The sequence below is a fragment of the Onychomys torridus genome, chromosome 4, assembly GCF_903995425.1.
Source record: "Onychomys torridus chromosome 4, mOncTor1.1, whole genome shotgun sequence".
Taxonomy (NCBI): domain Eukaryota; kingdom Metazoa; phylum Chordata; class Mammalia; order Rodentia; family Cricetidae; genus Onychomys; species Onychomys torridus.
This window is the reverse complement of record NC_050446.1, coordinates 11,085,341-11,106,362: the sequence shown is the minus strand read 5'-3', so window position 1 is coordinate 11,106,362 and position 21,022 is coordinate 11,085,341. Positions and strand designations below refer to the sequence as shown.

Genomic DNA, 21,022 nt, shown 5'->3' with positions numbered 1-21,022 from the left:
GCACAGGAAGATGCTGTCTTCATGCCTCCCAACCCCCTCTGTCCAGCAATTGCTCATGGCCAGTGAGGTGACAGAGACTTTCCTGTGTGTAGGCTCACTCAGCCTGGCAGCCAGGGGAACGTGGGCTTTCTGGAACAGTAAGCTTGGCTAAGGAGGGGAAAGCAGGTCAGCTGTCCAGATTAGGCAATCCCTGACCCTCCTTACCCCAGGCCTCCCTGGGCAACCTGTCTCTCAGAAAAGGCATTCTTCCAAATCCATATCCACCATCTACCCCAAAAGGGAGCCTGGGATTCCCTTTACAAGAAACTATAGAACAGTGAATCCCAAATCCAGCTGATGAGTCATCCAAGTTAGGGGTGAAGACATCCAAAGGCCAGATGTGCAGACCGAGTCCAAACTCCAGTCTGACACTCCCTATCCTCCTCCAGATTCTGATTCTACTTCAGAACTGCACAGAAGGGAAGGCATTGACAGCTTCAGAGGTGCAGGCCCATTGCAAGGATGAAGTGTGGTGTTGGTCTGCATTGGGTCTGCACAACGCCCAACATAGGCCACATGCTCCATCTACAGGATCTGTTCTTGGCATCATACTGTCATTGAATTTTTTTTTTTTTAGAAACTTGCCTGTCTATTTGGGAACAGGAATGGGGGAGCCAGGAGCCAGGAACCTTGAGCTCTCAGTTAGCCACACACACAGCCATGATGTGGGCAACTCTTGACTTCTGCAAGTCTTTCATGTTCTACTTGCTGGTTTGTTCTGAGGTATAGAAGACAAACTGTGTCTGAAAAAGTTATATAACCACAGCCTTTTCCAGTGATGCTCGATATTCATCTTCAGACAAAGGGGATCCCTGCTCTCTCCAAACATCATCAGTTGACCCAACTTTCAACCTAGCATTGATAATTGCTTTAATTTGTTCAAAAAGTAAACAAAATCGTGTGTTTTGTATCCAGGATGTCCGGTGGTGGCTGATCTGAAGGAAGGCCAACAGTGCAGTCCTTTGTGAGTACAGCTCCAGTCCCTGCTGGGGTCAGGAGAGAGGGTGTCTAGCCTAGTGAGCCTCAGATAGAGGTTGTGATGCCAGCAGCAGCCTCCTTGGCCTGACTGAAAGCTGGCCTCAGGCATTGGCTTTGAACTATCCATCCTCGAGTGCCAGCTTTACCATCCCCAATTTGACACAAATGTGACCATGCTCTGAGAGCTGGTTTCTGGTTCCCAAGAGGGCATCTCGAGGCCTGGATGGGAAAGTGAAGTGTGGCCAAGCCAACAGGGGGCTTTATTCACAGTAAAGGTGACTCCTTACTTCTGAGGTGAGAAGAGATTTGGGGGTGCCCTCAGATGAACAAGTCTGGGGGTAGCTTTGTAGGGTCCGACACGTGTGGGGTAAAGGAAAATAATCTCCCACTCCACAGCATCACTCCATCTTCTTTCCTCCTGGCCAATACAGAGCAATTTTTCTTCCATGTGTCAACCCTCCAGATATCTATCTGCAGGCAGCTGGTGAGGAAGACGGCGTCTGAGGAGAACAGATGGCCACCTCTCAGGAAATCCCAGCTTTGAAGAAGATAGGAGGAAATTTTTCCTTGCCACCTGGCGGGGAAAATGGCATCCCTCCCCAGCAGCCAGGGGGAGAGCAAGGTCAGAAACCAGGACCATACTGGGGAAGATTTAACAATTCAGGACAAAGGCCTCAACCATTTGCTCATGGCCAACTGCACACAGTCCTGCCATGCCTGATTTTAAGCCATCAAATGATACCATGGGCACAGCTGGTAACAGCATTGGCCATCTATGGCTAATACCACTGCCTCCTCATGGCCAGAAAGCGGGGAGGATTAGACTGACAGGAGGGGTTAAGATTAGGGCTGTTGGGATCTGCAGGAGCAAAGGAGAGTGTCAGTCCAGAGGTCCTGGACTAGGGGCTTCCACCAGATTTCTTTCCTAGTGTCGCTCTGGGCAGGTACAGACCTGTGAACCCACGGAGTCCCTGTGGCAATCAATCCTATTGGTTCTCACGTCACAAACCAGGAAATTGAGTCTTTGACCACAGTGCCTGGACCTGAGGTTTGCAGGGAAAGGAGCCCCTGGGGGACAAGAATGCCAGCCTGGGAGTCAGCCAGCCAGCCACGGGAAAGGCTGGAGGCTGGCTGCTGAGTGTCTTTCCTCTGTTCCTTCTCTTTGCTTTTTGAGGTCCACAAACTCCACAGCTTCCCACCTGGGGTGGGAAGTCAGGCTGCTGCTGTTGGGACCTGCAAGAGTGGAAAGTCTGCAGCCCGGATCTGCTGCTTCTCATTAAAACCAACCTCCTTGTTGACAAAAATAAAGAGAAGCAAATCAATGCCAGCACGCACCAGCTGCGGGTTGCTTTAATTTTCCTGAGAGGAGCTAGAGCCCAGGGTTCCAAGCTGGCCCAAGCCCATAGGCTTCAAAGAGTATGGGGACGATCCTGAATGGGAAGGGGCTTTGGCTGGGTGCCCTAGTAAATGAGAACATCTCCTTAGGGGGCAGGAGTCAGAGATGCCCAAACCCAGGGTCTCATTAACACTTGTTACCCAACATTCTGGTACATTTTCCTTGGCACACGGCTTGGTTTTTCCTAACCCAGAGGTGGGACAGGAATGCAGAATGGATGTCATGGTGAGCTTGGACTGCAGTGCCAGCAGTTTTGAGCCTAAGAGGCCACCGATAGGTGGTCAGCCCATAGCGCCAGGTACCCGAGAGGACAGTGTCTGGGAGACAAACGGGACAAATCAGCAGAGCAGGGGTGAGCAGCAGGCAGGGTGGCCCCCCCATCACACCCTCTGCCAAGCTGAGAATCCAGCTGTCCGCTCACAGCTCTGAGTTTCCCGTCTTCAGAGCCGAGTGGCTAAGGAGGAAAAGGTATACCGTGCAGAGATTCTGCGTCTTGACGCTGTTGTGACAAAACTGCACCACCTGGGGACTGAGACAATACCCATGTATTTTCCCATGGTCTTGGAGGCCAAAGGTCAGAAAGGCAGGCGTGGAAGGCTCAGCTCTGTGGGGAATTTTATGGGCTCAGCATCTCCTGCTCATCTCATCTTTACATGGCTTCTCCTTTCCTCTCTGTGACTCTTCTCTGTGTTTTTCATGTAAGGACATCTGTTACTGGATTCAGTGCCACCTGAGTTATCCACGCCAATGTCATCTCATGTGTTTTCATTGATGTCTGTAACCACCCTTCTTCCAAATTAGGTCAAGGCCACAGACGAATGTTTGCCCACCTAAGCTCATTATGCTGAATAATCACAACACCATTCCCTGCTTATTCCCTGTCCAGTGTCCCTGGGGACTGCGTTCTGCTCTATTTTCTTTTTCTGCACGTCCTCCTAACCACCTCTCCTAGCCATTTGGAAATGACCAGAAGACACTTTTCATGTCCAATGTCTCCCAGAAACTCACCAAACACTGGCCCAAGCCTAATCTTCTCTGATGTGAAGGTGGGTGGGTAGAGGGTCTCACATGATATTTGGAAGAGGACTAGAACCAGACAGGCCTACACAGACTTCTCATCTGTTCCCAACCTCACCCTGGGAGTCTCCCCAAGGCCCACTCCTTTTCCTGTATCCATGCTACCTGGAGCATCCCACACTTCCTGTTGCAGATTGCCCAGGCCCTCGTGGAACTGCTCTTGCAGCTGGGACCTTCAGTGTTTCTGGTTGTGTTTTTATTCTGTGGATCCTCCCGGATCCACATGCTGGCTAATTTTATGTCGACTTTGACACAATCTGGGGTCATTTTGGAAGAGGAAACCCCATCTGAAAAAATGTTCCCACTAACTGGTCTAGGGGAAGCCTGTGGTGTATCTTCTTGATTGATGACTGATGTAGGGGGCCTGGCTCACTATGAGTGGTGTATCCCTGGGCTATATAAGAAAGCAGGCTGAACATGGGGATCAAGCCAGGAAGCAGCATTCCTCTGCGTTAGTTCCTACCTTCAGCTTCCTATTTGAGTTCCTGCCCTGACTTCCCTTCATGTTGGACTACAAGCTAGCTTAAATAAACTGTCCCTCCCAAGTGCTTTTGGTGATGGTGTCAGGGAAGTGGCACTCAGGGTTGGCAAGTTCCTCATTAGGACCAGAGGGAGACGTGCCTGTTCTGTGTCCTCTATGTCCTCTCCCTCCTGAGTCCAGCTGGGATGGTGGCAGCAGGCATGCAGGCTTTCCTGGCTGTGTGCCCCCCCCCCTGTTTAGGAGTGACCTAGGTCTTGTTCCTCTTCCTCCATCCAACTCAGGAGAGATACCTGGAGGATATATGACCAGGTCACCGGCCACCTGAACCCGGGCCTGCCACTGGTTCTTCTTACACACCCAACTCCTCCCAGCTGACACCAACTCATTTACTCTGAGATACCCTATATTCTAGGCTATCCCCTTGGCCAGGAGGCCTCAGAAGGGTTGTGTCCAAGCATTCTGGGGCTTCCATTACAAAATGCCACAGACTGGGTAGCTTAAAAAGCAGGCTCATTTTCTTCCAGGTCTGGAGCCTACCAGGCTAATATCAGGGTGTAGACAGGACCATGGTCCCTCTAGAGTAGTGGTTCTTAACCTGTGGGTTGTGACACCATCAACAACCCTCTAGCTCCAAAAAATTTATGTTATGATTCATAACAGTAGCAAAATTATAGTTATGAAGTAACAATGAAAATAGTTTACGGTTGGGGGCCACCAGGACCAGGCAGGCAGGCAGGACTGGCCACTGGAGCGCCAGGAGCAGTTCTGAACTTCTCCAGTGGCCAGTCCTGCCTGCCTGCCTGGTCCTGGTGGCTCCAGGTATCCCATGGCTTGTGTGAACATCACTCCAGCTGCTTTTCTGTCACCAAAGTTTGTCAATTGTCTTCTGCCTCCCTCTTGGGAGGATACTCTTGAGGGCATCTGGGCCCCACCAAACTCAAGATGGGCTAACTCAGCTACATCTTTCTAGAAAGTTTCTCCTAGATATGACAGCAGTAACAGACCGTCGACATGCCTGTGGCCCTCTCCACTGTCAGCCACCCGGGGCACCCTACCCCTTGTCAGCACCTCATCGCCTTCACACCTGTCCTGTTGTGTATCAAGCTGAGCAGCACCTTTAGCGAATCTTCCTGGAGGCGGGCAGCAAGGGCATACATCCTAGGGAACATGTTGGCAGTGGGTGTAGCACAAATTGTTAGAAGGTCTTATTAATAAGACAAACCTGGGGTCAGTATTGGGGTGAACGCTGGAAGACCAGAGAAGCAGAACAAGCCACAGCTACCTCACCTCGACAGTGCCTCAGCTGATCCTGTTTGCTCAGACTGGAAGCTTCTGAGTCCTCATCCAAATGGATCTCAGCTGAACTGCTGCTAACAGCCTAAAAGCTTAACCAACCTAGTTCCTGGTTTTCACGCCTTATATACCTTCCTGCTTTCCGCCATCACTTCTTGGGATTAAAGGCTTTTACCACACCTGGCTATTTCCAGTGTGGCCTTGAACTCACAGAGATCCAAGCAGATCTCTGCCTCTGGAATGCCAGGATTAAAGGCGTGTGTGCCACCATTCTCTGGCCTCTATATCTAGTGGCTGTCCTGTTTTCTGACCCCCAGATAAGTTTATTAGGGTGCACAATATTTTGGGGAACATAATATCACCCCAAGTGGGACCCTGTATCTCCACCTAGAAATCCTGTTGCTCTGTGTGACACCTGAGAGTCCTGTATCTCTTTCACTATGACTCAAGTGAGGACCAAAGGGGGTAACTGGAGCTGAGGAGATACTTGCCTGTAAGTCTGAGGCCACGAGTTTTATCTCTAGAACCCACCCAAAGTAGATGGACATGGAGCTGGAAGGATTGTTCAGTGGTTGAGAGCACATATTACCCTCACAGAGGATATGAGTTCCGCTTCCAGCACTCATATTGGATGGCTCACAGTGTACTGTAACTTCAGCTCCAGGGGACCTGATGCCCTCTTTTGATCTCCACAGACACCTGTATATTGTGTATATACTAACAGTCTCTCTCACGCACATAAACACATACATAAGAATACTAAGTCTTTTTTTGAAGAGATATGGATATGGTGGTGTGAGCTTGTATTATCAGTGCTGGGGGAGTGGAGACAGAATCCCCAGGGTTCAATGGCCAGCCAGGCTAGAAAACCCTAGTCAGCACCAGGTCTCAGTCAAAGACTATCTAAAAAGAAAAAAGCAAAATGATTGTCTCCTAAAGAATAACATGAAGGCTGACTTCTGGCCTCCACATATACACCCATCACTCACAAGTGTGTGCACCTGTACACATGTACTTTTACACACACACACACACACACATACACACTCACACACACACACTCACACACTCACATGCACTATATTAAGGGGTCAGATAGGTGGCTTGTTCTGGAGTCTCACCAATATCACCCTCCTCCTCTTCTTCATCCTGCCCCTCCCTGACTGCCTCCCACCCTCCCCTAATTACATACATCATCCTCTCAGGCCAAACTCTCCCTATGAACCAAGCTCAGTGACTTTGAGGAACAAGTGAATTCAGCTTCTGGGTGAGACTCCAGTTAAAGGCTAGATCCCTTTTTTAAATTTCCTCTTATGGAAGAAAGTCTAAGAGGGCTGATATTTCCATCAAAAACATTGGTTTAATGCTCAAAATGAAAACAAATAAAGTTAGAGCCTTCTGGAAAAACCAACAGTCCCAGTTGGAGTTTGGCAGGCACCACCATCTCACACTGCTCACAGCCCAGTGGCCAGTCCATTTGCCAGCTGAGCCCTCCTGCTGGGAACAGGCTCTGGGAGCACAGGAAGCTGGGTGGTGTCTACACTGGCACCCAACTGCACTGCAGCCCCTATTTGCCCTTTGTTCCAGGCCACAGCTGTGGAGCTCAGCATCTTCTTGGCTCAAGGAGAAGGAGGGGCTAGAGGGCTTGGGGCACAGATGCCTGTCTTCTTGTATTTGGAGCTGTAGTGGGTTGACCAGCGGCACAAAGTTCCATGTTTGTGTCCTAATCCTTGGTGCTATAAGTGTGACTTAATTTGCAAATGGATTATGTAGATGCAATTCAGTTAAAGACCTTGAGATGAACTGTACATGTCTGTCACAAATGTTCTTGCTAGAGAGGCCTAGGATAATTACAAAGCAGACAAGGTGGTGTGGAGACCAAGATGGACTTTGGTAGCCTGTCAGAGAAACCTGTCCCCAGCAGGAGCAGAAGAGGTATGAGGGATCCTCCAAGTAACTCTGGAAGGCAGGTGACCTGACACACAGTGACTTGCAGTCTCCAGGCTGGAGAGGGGGCTTTTGTTACTTTTAGTTCCGGGTTTGTTCAGGTGGCAGCACAAGATGCTTTGGTGTGGTCACTGTACTAGAACTTAGAGCAAAGCTAGCTGCTTCTGCCAGAGAGCGGGGTGCATCCTCACTATCAGGATGCTTGCCTGGCCATGGTGTCCCAATGCCCAGAGTGAAAAATGGACTGGGATTAAATCAGATCACCACAGGCTCTGGTACTAAGCATCAACTGCTTCTTCTTCAGTTGACCTCAGACTAAGAACCATGTAAGATGGCATCCCCAGCTTTGGGAGGTCTCAGGGTGTGCTCACTGTACTTGGGAGACCCAGTTCCAAATCCCAGCCTCACCAGGTCCTTATGAGGTGACATCAGCCACTAATGTTCTCAGGCCAGATGGTGGGCAGATGAGTGGGACCAGAAATCCACAGTGCCTCTTGGTTCCTTGCTCAGGGAGTTCCAGGGCTTGGGGAGGCTTGCCTACAGCTGAACTTTGAGGCATCCTTAGGATGTGTGCACATAGTAGTAGTGGTTGCTGGAGGGGAAGGACACAGCTTGGCTGTTAGCAATAACAAGTGTTATCACAGACCTGGACGGATACAAAGCTCTGCTGTCCAAGATCAGCTGGGTCCCCAAGGCCCCAGTTTGGTCATTTTTGAAATAGTTGCCTTTGAATTCCTCACAGGGATGCTCAATTGACAGGGCTAGCCAGGTGACTGAGAGCCAGTGGTAGCTGTGAAGAGGAAGGTGTGTGTGTGTGTGTAGGTGCTATCGGAGAGAGTTAAATTTCTGTGGCAGAACTGGTAGAATACTGTTCTTCTCCTGTGATGGTCATCTTGGGCTCTGGTTCCTATATCTGTGGTCTGTGCAGAGCAGAGGAGGGTGGGTCTCACACAGGAGTGAAGATCATGAAGGGCTACATGATCCTTGGTTGAAGGCACACGGTGGTGGACAGTGTCTGGGGAGACATTTGTGCATTATCTGTGGGGCCCTGCAGCCCTTGCTTCCTAGAGTTCCAGGACACTGCTGCCAATCCTTGACCCTGCCTTCCCACCCCTAGTCCAGGTAGCCTCTATTTCTGTTCTACTTTGTTTCTCTATTGCTGTGATAAACACATGACCAAAAGCAACTTAGGGAAGAAAGGGCTTATTTGGCTTACAAGCCCCAACCACAGTCCATCAGTGAGGAACTCAAGGGGTAACTGAAGGTGGGGACTGAAGCAGAGACCGGGGAGGAACGCTGATGATTGGCTTGCTCCCAGTCTCCCATTCAGCTACCCTTTTTATTTCTCCCAGGACCACCTGTCCAGGGATGGCACCACCCACAGTGGGCTGAGCCCTCCTATATCAATCAATGACTGGGGAAATGACACACAGATACACCCCCAGGGCAATCTGAGGGAGGAAATTCCTCAGCTGAGGTCCCTTTCTCCTAAATGATTGTTGCTTGTGTCAAAGTGACAAAAGCTGATCAGTACACCTTCCTAAAAGTGACTGTTCAAAGGAGCCAGGGATATTTTCTGAGTGCCGGTGTGGCAAGGCCTCTCCCTCCTAGGACTGGATCTCATCTCTAAACTCCCCACATAACTGGCCTGGCTGGCTCTGCACGAGCTGCCTATAATCTTGGCCATCATGCACATGCAGCCCTGTGGGGCAGCTCTGATGAGATCAGATCCCTGTGTGGGAGGGCCATCACAGACAAGCAGGAATTTCGGTGATTTTAGGTGACTTTACTGACCCTGGGAACAGTCCTCTGTGGTAGGGGCACTGTCTCCACCTCTGCAGATGGTTCTTAAAGAGATGAAACAGGAATTTCTCCCATGGACATTTTCTTTGGCCTGAAGTCTCAAGCCTGCTCTGTAAAACAGTCTACAGGAGACGATCTGTGTGCCAGCTGCCACCGTCTGGAAAACGCATCTCAGGATGCTGTCGTCTGATTCCCTGCAAACCTGCTTTTCATGCCAAAAGTCAGCCTACTGTCTCCTGGGCTGTTTTGCCTGGAAATCCCATTATTTTTAAAGGCTTGTTTGGCACCAGAGGGGAAAGGCTAGCCAGACTAGGTTAAAGAAGCCAGTCTTGGTGGACAGGACATGGAAACAGCTTGGTGCAGGGAGTGGCTGGATACACAGAGGGAGAATCCAGGGCTACCCTGTCCCTCTGTCCCAAACCTGCCACCTACCTTCTCATCTGAGTCTTTGGGAATCCCAGAGTCAGTTTCACCATGTCGGTTCACAGGTGACAAATATCTCAGACAGGGAACACTTATGACCAGGTCCTGCAGCTAGTAGCATGAGCAACTATAGCATTGGCCTGACCTCTGAAGACCAGCTGAAGGATGGATGGATAGAGCTCTCCCCTGGGCACAACACAAAGGCATCCCTGCTGGTGTGAATGTCCCCAGCCATAACTCAGAGCCACAGCTCATCCACAACTTTCTGCACCTACTGTGGAGCCACAGAGGCCTGTGACTTGTTGGAGGGACATCAGAGCCATGCCTGTAATGTGTGTGAGGACAGCTGTCTGGGATACTCCATATGCTCTGAGAAGGAGGGAACCACCTCTCCTTCCCCTGGAGTCTCAGGTCTGATGACCTTTCCCACCCCCTCCTTCCATGAGAGCATAGCAATAGTCCACAAGCCTGATCATGATGGACTCCTGCAAGCAGGCACAGCTGACCTGATGATAATGGCAGCTGTTTTGCTTGGAGGACCGTATTGGACAATAGAGAGTATTGGCATGTATGGTTGGCTGGGACATGCAGGGGCCACTGGATGGAGGTCAACTCTTTTGGCATGCCACTAGCAGATGCATATGGCCAGTTAAGATTGAAAGAGAAAGGTGCAAGTATAGAATCACTCCCATGATCATGGAGTCCTGGTGCAACATCACAGACTGGTGTAGATGGGGTCCCTGGGCAGCTTGCTTCTTGCAGACTCCCTGGAGCCTAGAGTCCTGCTGGCAAACAGACTGAACAGTACGTAGAATCCCAAGGACTCTCCATTACAAGGAGATGCCAATGGGCACAGGAGGATGCTGGGTATGGGGCTGCCTGGGCCTGAGCAGGATGGCTTGGATGCTCCTGCTGGGAGGCAGGTGTTTGACATCTGTATACCACGAGAGGGTAAGAATCCTGTGCCTAGTGAGCAGCTGCGGGGACTGGGTACTCGTCTTGGTTCCGCCATGGCGAGTTGAGTTGTAGATTTGTCTCTGGGTAGGCCCTTACGTTCAGCTTCCTCACTTGTAGATGGGAAGAATGATCTCTCTTGTTATGTGGACCTAATGATGAAGGTTGGGGACAGTGTGTGGGTGGGCTGTGTCAGCTGAGCTTGGTGAAAGCCTATGGATGGCTGAGGCTTTCACATCCCATGGAACTCAACAATGGAATGGTAGCCCACTCTCTCTCCTACCACTCTGGGCCTACATCAAGGCGCCCAACTGGGAGATTTTTCTCTGAGTTCCCTGGTGAGATAAGGAACTCATTTCCCCCAAATCCAGAATTGGACCCCATTAGAAGCTTTGTTTGCCAGCTTGGCCCAGTCATTGCATGGCTTACTCCTCAGAGGGTGTAAAATGTGTGTCTTAGGGTTTCTATTGCTTCGACAAAACACCATGACCAAAGCAACTTGGGGATGAGAGGGTTTATTTGGCTTACAGTTCCACTGTTCATCATCAAAGCAGTCAGGAACTCAAGCAGGGCAGGAACCTGGAGGCAGGAGCTGATGCAGCGGCCATGGAGAGGTGCTTCTCACTGGCTTGCTCCTCATGGCTTGTTCAACCAGCCCAGGGATTGACATAAAAACTGTCCAACACAACATGTCTATGTCAAGCCCAAGCTTCCCATGGCTCCCAACAGGGCATTCCATGACCTTGGGATGAACACTTAACTCTGGGCTCCTCAGGGACCAGCCTCCAGAAGAGAAGCTCATGTGTGCCCAGGGAAAAGTGAGGCATTCCCCAAGAAGGAACTGGGAAGGCCACACTGCTTGCAGGCAACCATGTTGCTGACGAGTGTCAGCACTCTTTGTCCACAGGGAGAGGCTGATCTTCTTGAAGGTGGGGGTGGGCCACTGCCGATCAAAGGGGTATGGCAGGGCCTCATGGAGTGCCAGAGGGAAACTTTCACTCAGTGAGGTGCATGGGAAAGAGAGGATCAGAGGTCCCAGATTAATCAACACACATGCATGTACATAGTACATGTAACACACACATGAACACATGCACATAACACACACGCACATATACTTTACATATGTGCATACACACACCTCTTATACATATGCACATGTATGCACACATTCCACACAACATGCACACACAGGCACACAGTATACCCTGCAAAACACACACACACACACACACACACACACACACACACACACACACGTACATGCCCCACATGTGTACATATGCACACATGTACGCATCTCACTGCCATTTATACAACTCATACACATACATAATTATTTCCTAACCATCTATCTGAACTATACAAATGACTTTAACATTTATTGTACCACGCCTGAGTCTGTGTGCTCAATTGTGCCCTCAAGCCTGCCTTTCCCTCTCTTCTCTCTCATCCCCGCCCCTCCTCTCTGTGCACTGTAGGGATGTCCCACACTTAGCAAAGTGTGGCTTAAGTCAGTCCTAGCCACCTATACCCAGATTCAAGAATCAGAGCACAGCCACGCCCGCAACTCCTGACTGCCTGTACCCCCGACTGCCTGTGCCTCCGACTGCCTGTACCCCCGACTGCCTGTACCCCCGACTGCCTGTACCCCCTGACTGCCTGTACCCCCGACTGCCTGTACCCCCGACTGCCTGTACCCCCGACTGCCTGTACCCCCGACTGCCTGTACCCCCGACTGCCTGTACCCCCGACTGCCTCTGCCCTCCTGGTTGGAGAATGAGGAGAAGAAAGGACATTTAGAGAATCTCACAGGGGTCTGAAGATGTCACAAGAGAAAGGAGTCCCAGCCAGATGGAGTCCCATCACTCCCAAATCCTCCCAGGCTGAAATGTGTTCAGAGGCAGCCATGGCTTTGCATCTGAAAGCTTTCTTAATTCACTCTGATTCTTTCTAAACAAACCCTGAAGCCCTTGGAGAAGGGCAGGGCGGTGAGTCAGGCTCCAGCAGGGCCTCCTGGGCCTGGAGAAATCTGGGAGACACTCCTGTCTCTCTTTGCTCTGGATGGGGATCTGTCAGCTCTGGAAGGGGGTTTTTTCTTTTCCTTACAAGTGGTTGGACCACCAGGGTCAGTAGGAAGAGAGTGGGGTGGGATTTGAGGCTACCCTTTATCTGATTAATAACTTGGTTACCCCAAGTCCACTTGAGGCCCCTCTGGGCATCCTTGACAGTCTAGTTGGGGGAGAGGTAGAAGGCGGGTCCCCAACGCTAGGTTATTCTGTCAGTCACAGTCTAGGGAGCCCCTTCTGGCTGAGTTACAAGTTGAGTCTCCGCCCAGAAGAGGAGCTCTCGGAACTCCTCCTTAAAGAGAAAGTCCGGCGTGATAGAGCAATCTCCTTCTCTCTCTCTCCCTCTCTTTTGAACTCAAGTGATCAAACTTCGGGATGGGGGGTGGTGGTGGTGCTCAACGCTAGTTCTCGGAATCTGGCCAGGTCGGGGCACCTGGGGCGGGAAGAATGGAGGACCAGGGTGGGCCATCGGGCTCCGGAGGCCGCCGCCCAGAGCGGGGAGAAAGAACGGGGGCGCCGCCCCCGTCCCACGTCCGCTCCCGCCCCGGGCCAGCCCCTTCCTCGCCGCGACTCGCCCGCTGTCCCCACCCCCTCGCCCGCGGCGCCCAGTGGGAGGCGGGGGCCGGCTTTACTGAGCCGGGCGCCGGGCTCTGATTTGCTGCAGGCGTTGGGGATCGACAGCCTCCGCGGTGTCTGCCAGCAGCGAGGGAGGGAGGGAAAGGGGGAAAAAGTGCTGGGCGCCGAAGGCGAGGTCCGCACTCCTCGTCCCCGCGGCTGGCGCAGGACCTTACTCCAGCTGAGCGCCCACGGGGAGCGGGTCGCGGGGCGGCAGCGGCGAGGAGGCCGAGGGACTAGAAGGAGGAGGACAGGGCGCGCGCGAGCAGCCAGTGAGGGGGTCCCGGCCGTCCCAGGCCATAGTTGATCCCCGCGCCGTGGGCGAGCGCGCCCACCGCCCCTTCCAGGACAGCCACCGCCGCGGGGAAGATCGGGCGGGCGCCGAGCTTCCTATGACTCCCTGAAGTTGTCGCGCTCCCCTCTGCGTCCGCCACCCGGGCCGTGTCCCTGGTCCCCGTGCATCGAGTGCGACCCCGCTCCCCGGCCCGCGCACCCCGCTGGCATGGACGTACACACCCGCTGGAAAGCTGCGCGCCCCGGCGCCCCGCTGCTGTCCCCGCCGCTGCTCCTGTTCCTGCTGCTGCTGTGGGCGCCGCCTCCGAGCCGCGCAGGTAAGGGCGCTCGGGACGCGGGGGACCGGGCCCCGGGGACAGTAGAACGCGCGCGGAACTGCCGGGCCGCTGTCATCCCAGAAGCTTTCGCCACTGGCCTCTTCCGAGCCTGCAGAACTTTCTCTCTTGGCCTGTGGAATGCACCGGGCAAGACAACGAATACCATTCGTTGGGGGCCCGGGAGAGGGAGCCGGGCCAACTCCAACCCCGCGGGCGTACCGCCCCCTCCTCAAACGGGCCAGTCGGGTGGGGCTGTCGCGCGAGTCCAAGGAAGAGTCTGCCTCGTGTTAGATCTGAGCAGGGATGGTCACACTTTTGTCCCCAAACCTCACATTGCCTGTCTCACAACACAGGCGACCCGCTGCATCCCACGCAGCGCTTAAGCAGAAACTTCCCTTTTGAAAGCTAGGAAGGGCCGCCCCCTAGAGTCAAAGCCATTCAATTCCTCAGGGACTCCTGGGGGTGAAGAGGATCCCAGAAGTTTGAATCCCCAGCTTTGGACTTCCCTCGGTACACACCCTCCCGCTTGTCTGGGCTGACTCTCAGCTTTCCCAGGAGACGGGGTTCCCTGTAGTCCCCGCCAAGCGATCAGGGGGCACTCTAGAGCCCTGTTAGGAGGCAGGCCAACTCTACTCCTAAACTGACCACAAACCTCCTAACCCTTTAGAGGTAGTTTGCTTGGGCTCTCTGCCCAAAGATGGGATGAACGGAGAGCCAGGCCAGGAGAGAGCCTTGGAGTCTGGACTGGGAGCTGCTCAGATGATCTGCAGATGTGAGGCTCCTCCTGCCAGGATGGGCCCTTCGAAGGAGCCCTGATCTCTTGGGAAGAATCAGGGAGGCACTGATTGTCCCTGTCTGGATCCCAGCACTTCCAGGCTCACGTCTGGGCAGCAATGTTATTCTCAGCATCACTTTTGTTGGTTAGCTGTGGGATAAATCTTCCCAGACCCCTGAACACCACAGGCCAGGGCAGGAAGGCATCCAGGCATGCAGCGATAGGAGGTGAAGGCGGTTAGGAGTTCGGAACAGTGGGTGGCTGCAGTGGACTGGTCAGCCCTTGTTCTCAGCTGGAGCTTCCAGGACTGGTGGGAGAATCACTTTCCATGCTGCATGGCCAATTACAATATTCTTCTCCTGCTTCCTGGCACCATTAGTGCCCAGTGGGTACATGATATAAGCAAGAGTAGGAAGGAGCGCCAGGGCCTTGGGGGGCAGAGGGAGAGCACGGCAGATGCCCACTTCACTGGGACTTGGACCAACTGACCTGGATTTTGCAGGGTTCAGTTAGAAGTAGGGGATGATGGAGACTCTCAGAAAACTGGAAGATGGACAGGATGGGGTCAGCCTCCTGTCTCCCCCCCACCCCCAAAATGCTACCCTGGTACTTAGCCCTGCCCAGCTCCTTTAGTGGGTTTTCCCTAGAACCTCAGGAGGGAATCCTCACCCGGGCAGCTGGAGTTACCATGGGCATAAGTAGGGCATTCCTGGCACCAACTGTCTGCTCCAGCCCTGCCCTGCCCATGTCTCTGCTTCATTCCATCACTGCCCTGTGTCACTCCCACCCTACTTTGCTTTGCTATTGAGGGTGCGGCCACTTGGAAGGGGCGGCCTGGGTCCTGGCTGTGGTGGTAGACATTTTGCTTTTGGACAAAAGACTTTTCGAAGCATGCAAAGACACTGCATTTCTGGGTGGGCTCCAGGAGGCTTTCTCCTGCTCCTGGGGTGGTACCCACTTGGAAAGCATCCTCCGTGTGTGGCCGGAGAGGCAGCAGTCCACTTTCCATGCTGGCAAGTCAGGAGAAAGTGCAGGCGGACTCTACCCTGATCCTCTTCCTTCCAGGCTCTGCCAGATGTTTTCTGAGTTTGCTGTGAGCACAGTCCTTCTGCCTCCTTCTTGGCCAAGTGTGTGCAGGAGTGAGAAGTCAGATTGCACTGGGAGCTGCTAAAAGTCTTAACGGGGGGGGGGGGGTGGGGGTGATGGGAAATGAAACGTGACCCCAATATTTGGAAATTGAGGTCATCTCCTCCATGTGCTATTGGTGGGCTCGAGTCACGTGACTGCTTTTTGCAACCATTTGCAGGGCAAGGCAGCCAAGTTTTGTGAGACTTGACAGATACTGAATGGTTAAATTTCCTGTGACTCAATGAGTTGGCTACAGGGACACCCTTGGGCCCTCCCTCCGTCCCTCCTTCACGTTTCCCACAAAGTCCAGTTGGTGGAGGAACTCAGCCCCCTGGAGAAGCCCTCTGTGTCTGTCAGGGTGTATTACTCTGGCCGCAGGGTTGGAACTCTGGGTCCTCTTCAGCTATTGGTACCCAGTTGCGGTAGCAGAGCCTCTCCTGGGGTTAGCTCACAGCCTCTTCTCTGATGATGTTGTCCTGGGGGCTGGCCCTGCAGTGCTGGCTAGAGACTGCCTCTCCACCCCACCCTGTAGATATTTCTGGATGCTCCTCATAGCCACACCCTTAGTGGAGGCCATCTGATGTCCGCTGCCTGCCCCTGCCTCTGGCTGGACACCTCTTTCTCCATTCTTTATTACCTCGCTGAATCAGCCTGTACCCTCTTGCGGAGGTACAGTTGTTGAGTAGGGTAGGGAGGCGCTAACCTGGCCTCCTCCTGGCATAGCACGGATGGTGAGTGGTGCCTAGTGTACCAGGAAAGCATTATCTCCCCCACCCTAGGACACTGTAGTGTGTGGTTGTCCAACCTGCTCAACGATGGCTCTGGGCACAGTTAATGCTGGTGGCTAGTTTGCTGGTACCTGTCTGGGCAGAGCTCAGTAGAGGGTGAGCAGAGCCTCTGACTACCTGGCCAGAGCCCTGAGTGAAAGACTGCCCTCCTGCCTGGCCCAGGTCCAGGCATTCTGTTCTTTGATTTCACATACATTTCTTTGCTTTCCCCTGGGAGAGCCAGTACCCTGGGCTATAGTCCCAGCTCGGGGTCCCAGTCCAGGCAGGACCCGGGGGGCAGATGCAGAGTTTACGCTCTTTCCTTTTGCTGCCTCTACCTGATCTCTCCTCCTTCTCTCTCCCTGCGCCCTCTCTCCCTCTTTGCTCCATCCTCCCTGCCCTCAGTCCTCATTTCGATCTCCTTTTGGGGGGGGTCTGTGGCTTTCTGAAGTGGGTGTCAGTCTCCCGTCTCCTTTTGGACACCAGGTACTTCCCTGTCAGCTACTTGACTTCAAGAACCACAGGCTTTTAGCTTGCACTTGGCCTGGAGGTGCTGGGGCGGTGGAGAAGGGGTTCCTGATTCCCTCTTGGCACCAGACACCTTTCTTCTTGTTCTTGGGCCACCTCGGGCATGCTGGACCCTGTGGAAGCATCTTGGAGGATCTCTCCCTGGGGGTCCCTGGTGGCCTGACCCCCTTTGCTTTTCATTACCCTCCCCCACTCTGTCCTCTCCTCCTGACTTTAATCTTGCTCCTGTCCCTCCTTCCTCATTGGATATTCCAAACTTATTCAGTGGGGTCACCCTGGGCCCTCTCCCTGGGCTGGAAAGCCCCTCGTTAGTGGGTTGGCAGGCCCCCAGTTCCTGCCTGCCTTGGTGACCCTGCACCAGGGGAACAAAAGTGCCAGTGAGAGAATGAGTAGGGGTCCCCAGAGCTCTGCTAACTTTCCCTGGTACCCCCATCCTTTCGGGATGGGAGGCAGGACCTGGCACCGTGCTAGCGGCATATGATATAGACCAGATAGGCTTTGGCCCTGCCTGTGGAACTCTGGGGATGATTTGTGGGGGACATTCCTCGGTGGTGAGGTTGCGGCGGCTCCAGGGGATGTGCACAGCTGAGAAGCCGGCCTGTGCTCTCTCTGCCTCCAAGGTTGAGGGGTTTGCCAGGCCAGACTCAGTCTCTGTGCCTCAGTTTCCATTCCTGAAAAGTGGGAAGATTAGCACGTGTCTCTTTGAGGGGGCCTGAGACTGACTGGGTGGCTCTGCCCTTTAGGCAGTGACGTAGGCTCGGGCACTCAGGGCTGTCTTACAAGCTGTGCTCTGTAGCAATCTGCAACAAGAAAAGGTTCCCCAAGTCCTCTCAGAACATCAAGAGTCTAGAAGCTTGAGGAGGGGTGCATATGGGAAAGGAGGTGCCACGCAGCTCCTGTCCTCCTTCCCTGGCTCTCATCTGCGTGTGGCATGCTGCCCAGCCCCCTCAGGGTGGTGTTGTATCACCTGAGGAGTGTGTGTGAAGGCACTAGACAGGTCAATTCCAGGGTTGTTTCATGGGTGTTATGTGTGTGTCAGACTGTGTGTATGTGTAATGTGCTTGCCCATGTGGATCCCATGTCCCTGTATGTGCTGTATGCCTGCATGTGTGAAACAACTGTGTGTGTAACTGCACATATGTGTGGGAGTATGAAAGCACACACATGAGCATGTGTGTTTCCACAGCTCTCCTGAGACTCTGTACTCTGTGTACAATGGAAATGAAGAGGTGCTCATGGCCCTGGAGCCCTGGAGCTCCTGGTGACCACAGGCCCTGGGTTCTGCCACCAAGTGCACTGGTCCACAGGTTCCCCCAGTTTGATGCGAGCCATGTCATGTGACACCTGGGCTCCCCATCTAGTTATTTTCAATGTAATCAGCTCATCTGCTGGTCAGCACTTTGACAGATGCTTGTGGCAATTCTGGCCAAGCTCTTGGATGTGCCCGGATACAGTGGGTGGAGGCTGCCTGGGTCCTTCTCGCAGGCCACACTGCAGTTGCTGTGGGACACAGCCTGCCTGTAGACCAGGTGGCAGGTGGAAAGAACAAGTGGCTTGGGTGAGGCAGCCTGCATGCCCTTCCTGGCTCCGATTCTTCCCAGCTCTGTACCCAATGGTCTGCGCCTCAGTTTCCCCATTCACGAGCAGATGAATGCTTGCACCCACAGCAGATTCTTGGGGGAGCAGTACACAGTCATGTGAAGAGCAGATAAGCGCTACGGTTTTTGTTATGCTCGTTGGGGTTCTCGATGTTGCTAGAAGCTGCTGTCATGTGCTGTTGGCGTCACCCGCCCTGTTCCCTGGAGGGCCACATTGGGTCTTCAGGATGGGGTAAGCATGGGAAGCAGTGTCCATTTGTTACTGTCTCACCTCTCCTGAGGCCCCAAATGCAGCCATTGGAGGTGTGTCCTGTGCAATGTGGCCTAGGTACTTCCATGTCCTTCCTCTGTAGAGACTTCTCTATGAGGAGGCTCTGGGGTCAGGAAGTACCAGTGGACCCAGCCATTCATGGCTCCTGGCCACCTCTTCCCACTCCGGGGAGGGAGGGGTGGAATGAAAGAACAGGAGATGAGACACATTCCTGGGTGCATACTGCATGCCACAGGTTCACTTTCTGTCACCACGTCATGTGGTCCCAGCCGTCAGCCTCTCAGCTCCTTATGAACAGTCATTTTTCTGGAATATTCCCAGCTTCAGTAATGACCCCACACCAGCGGTAAATGTTACTATTATTTGGTGACTCAGACCCAAGACACGAACCACAGATTGACCCACTTTCCTCAAAATGTAATAACTTGGAGTTCCAGGGGCAGACTCTGAGATGCTTCTGGTCATGACATGGGCACACCTTTGCTTCCTTTTTATAGAGCTCTTTCTTAACATTTTTTTTTTTTTTGGTATTGCATTTGTGTGTGTATGTGTGTGTGTGCGTGCGTGTGCGTGTGTGTGCGTGCGTGTGCGTGTGTGTGTGTGTGTGTGTGTGCGCGTGTGTGTGCATGCGTGTGTGTGTGTGTGTGTGTGTGTGCGTGTGCGTGCGTGTGTGTGCGTGTGCGTGCGTGTGTGTGTGTGTGTGTGTGTGTGTGTGTGTGTGTGTGTGTGTTCAGAGGACAACTTGCAAAGGTCGGTTCTCTTCTATCATCGGGGTTCTAGGAATTGAGTTTAGGCTGCAAGGCTTGGCAGCAGGCATCTGTAGAACAATCTTTATGGTCCTAGAGCTGGGTTCTTGTGAGAAAATTCAGTTTCCACCCTTTTCTTTTTTACGAGTGCCTTGGCGATGGGGAGTCTAATATCACCCTTAAGAAAAGAGAAATAAATGGCACAAAATGACATCAAAATGTGTGTGTGTGGGGGGGGGGCACTGGAGACAGCTTGGAAAAACTGCCTCACCAATGAGCCTGGTGAGCGTCTTAGCCTAAGTGGACATTGTAGTGTGGTGAGAGTCAGAACAGCGGGCCGTCCTCCTGCATTGTGCAGAGGGGAAGCCTAAGGCTACAGTGAGGAAACTGGTCTCCATGGCATTTAGATCTCATAGCCTCTGTGGGTGCCAGGGCATTGATGAGCAACTGGTGAGCCATCCCTGGCTGACAGGAACTTCTGAAGTAGGATGTGTAGAGGGGACAGACATGTGCACAGGTGAATTTGTCAAGCGAAGTGCGGTTACTATGGGAAGCAGAAAAATACTCATCCACCGTTGGGTTTTGTGCCAGTCATTGGTGGTACCTGCCAAGATAAGGTAGTTCCTGCCAACCCCAAAGAGGCTTTGGAGAACCAAAAGAAGGCACTTGCCAGCCCCTAAGGAGCACTGGCCAATCAGAGACCAGCTTGTGTCTCCAGGCCTGCCTCAGAAGCACTGTGCTAAGCACCCTGGGGTCCACCCCTTGCACAGTTGAAGGTAGGTGTCCCTTGATGGATGCAGAGGGCACTCTCCCCTGCTCTTCTTTTCTGGCTCCTGTTCATCTTCACTTTTAATCTTGCTCTCCAAGCATGGCCTGCTCAGAACTTGTGCTCCTTTGTGTTCCCCAGGCATGACCTGTGGAGTGCTCCTCAGGCATGACCTGTGGAGTGCTCCCCAGGCATGACCTTTACAGTGTTTGTGCTCTCAGACATCTTTGGGTGGAACTGATCCTTCCAGGTGTGTACATGGAGGCTCTGCCAGGCCAGGTCACAAGAAACCATGCAAGTTTCACTTTGCCCCTGGCTCTTACCACAGTCATATGTACTGCTGGCTCTTGACCCATGCTCAAAGCCAGTGAGGTGGACATGGCCTGGCTTCCCTGTTTCCATTAGCCAGAGGTGAGTGATTCAGGACGACAGAAATGTCCCCACCCAGGTACTCAGTGGCAATTCTCCTCCCTTTCTGATACAGGACCAGGTACCCCCGAGGCTTCCTCCTTTGGGAGGGCAGTGGCCCAGGCATATGCCCAGCCGACATGCTAAGCCCAGCTAATTTTCCTTCGTTGTCAGAGCTCACAGAGACGACAGTGGCAGACCACGCAGGTGTGGGAAAAGCTGGTCTCTGCTCCAGTGTGGGACAGCCTGCAATTGCCATGGTGGGCACAGGGAGAGCCCTTGAATTTAGTCTGGCTCTTGGGTCCTGAAGACATGGGAAGGATCTTTAGGGGAGGTGTTCTCTCAGGTC

At 53.0% G+C, this 21,022-nt stretch overlaps 1 protein-coding gene across 1 annotated transcript in view; it reads left to right on the top strand.

Annotated features, from left to right (window-relative positions):
* The first annotated feature begins 13,154 nt into the window (after positions 1 to 13,154).
* Col5a1 (collagen type V alpha 1 chain) overlaps positions 13,155 to 21,022 on the top strand; it is a 154,160-nt gene continuing 146,292 nt past the window's right edge. Inside the window, 1 exon segment of the mRNA XM_036184070.1 lies at positions 13,155 to 13,686. Within this exon segment, the coding sequence (XP_036039963.1) occupies positions 13,578 to 13,686 (109 nt within the window). The 5' untranslated portion in view covers positions 13,155 to 13,577.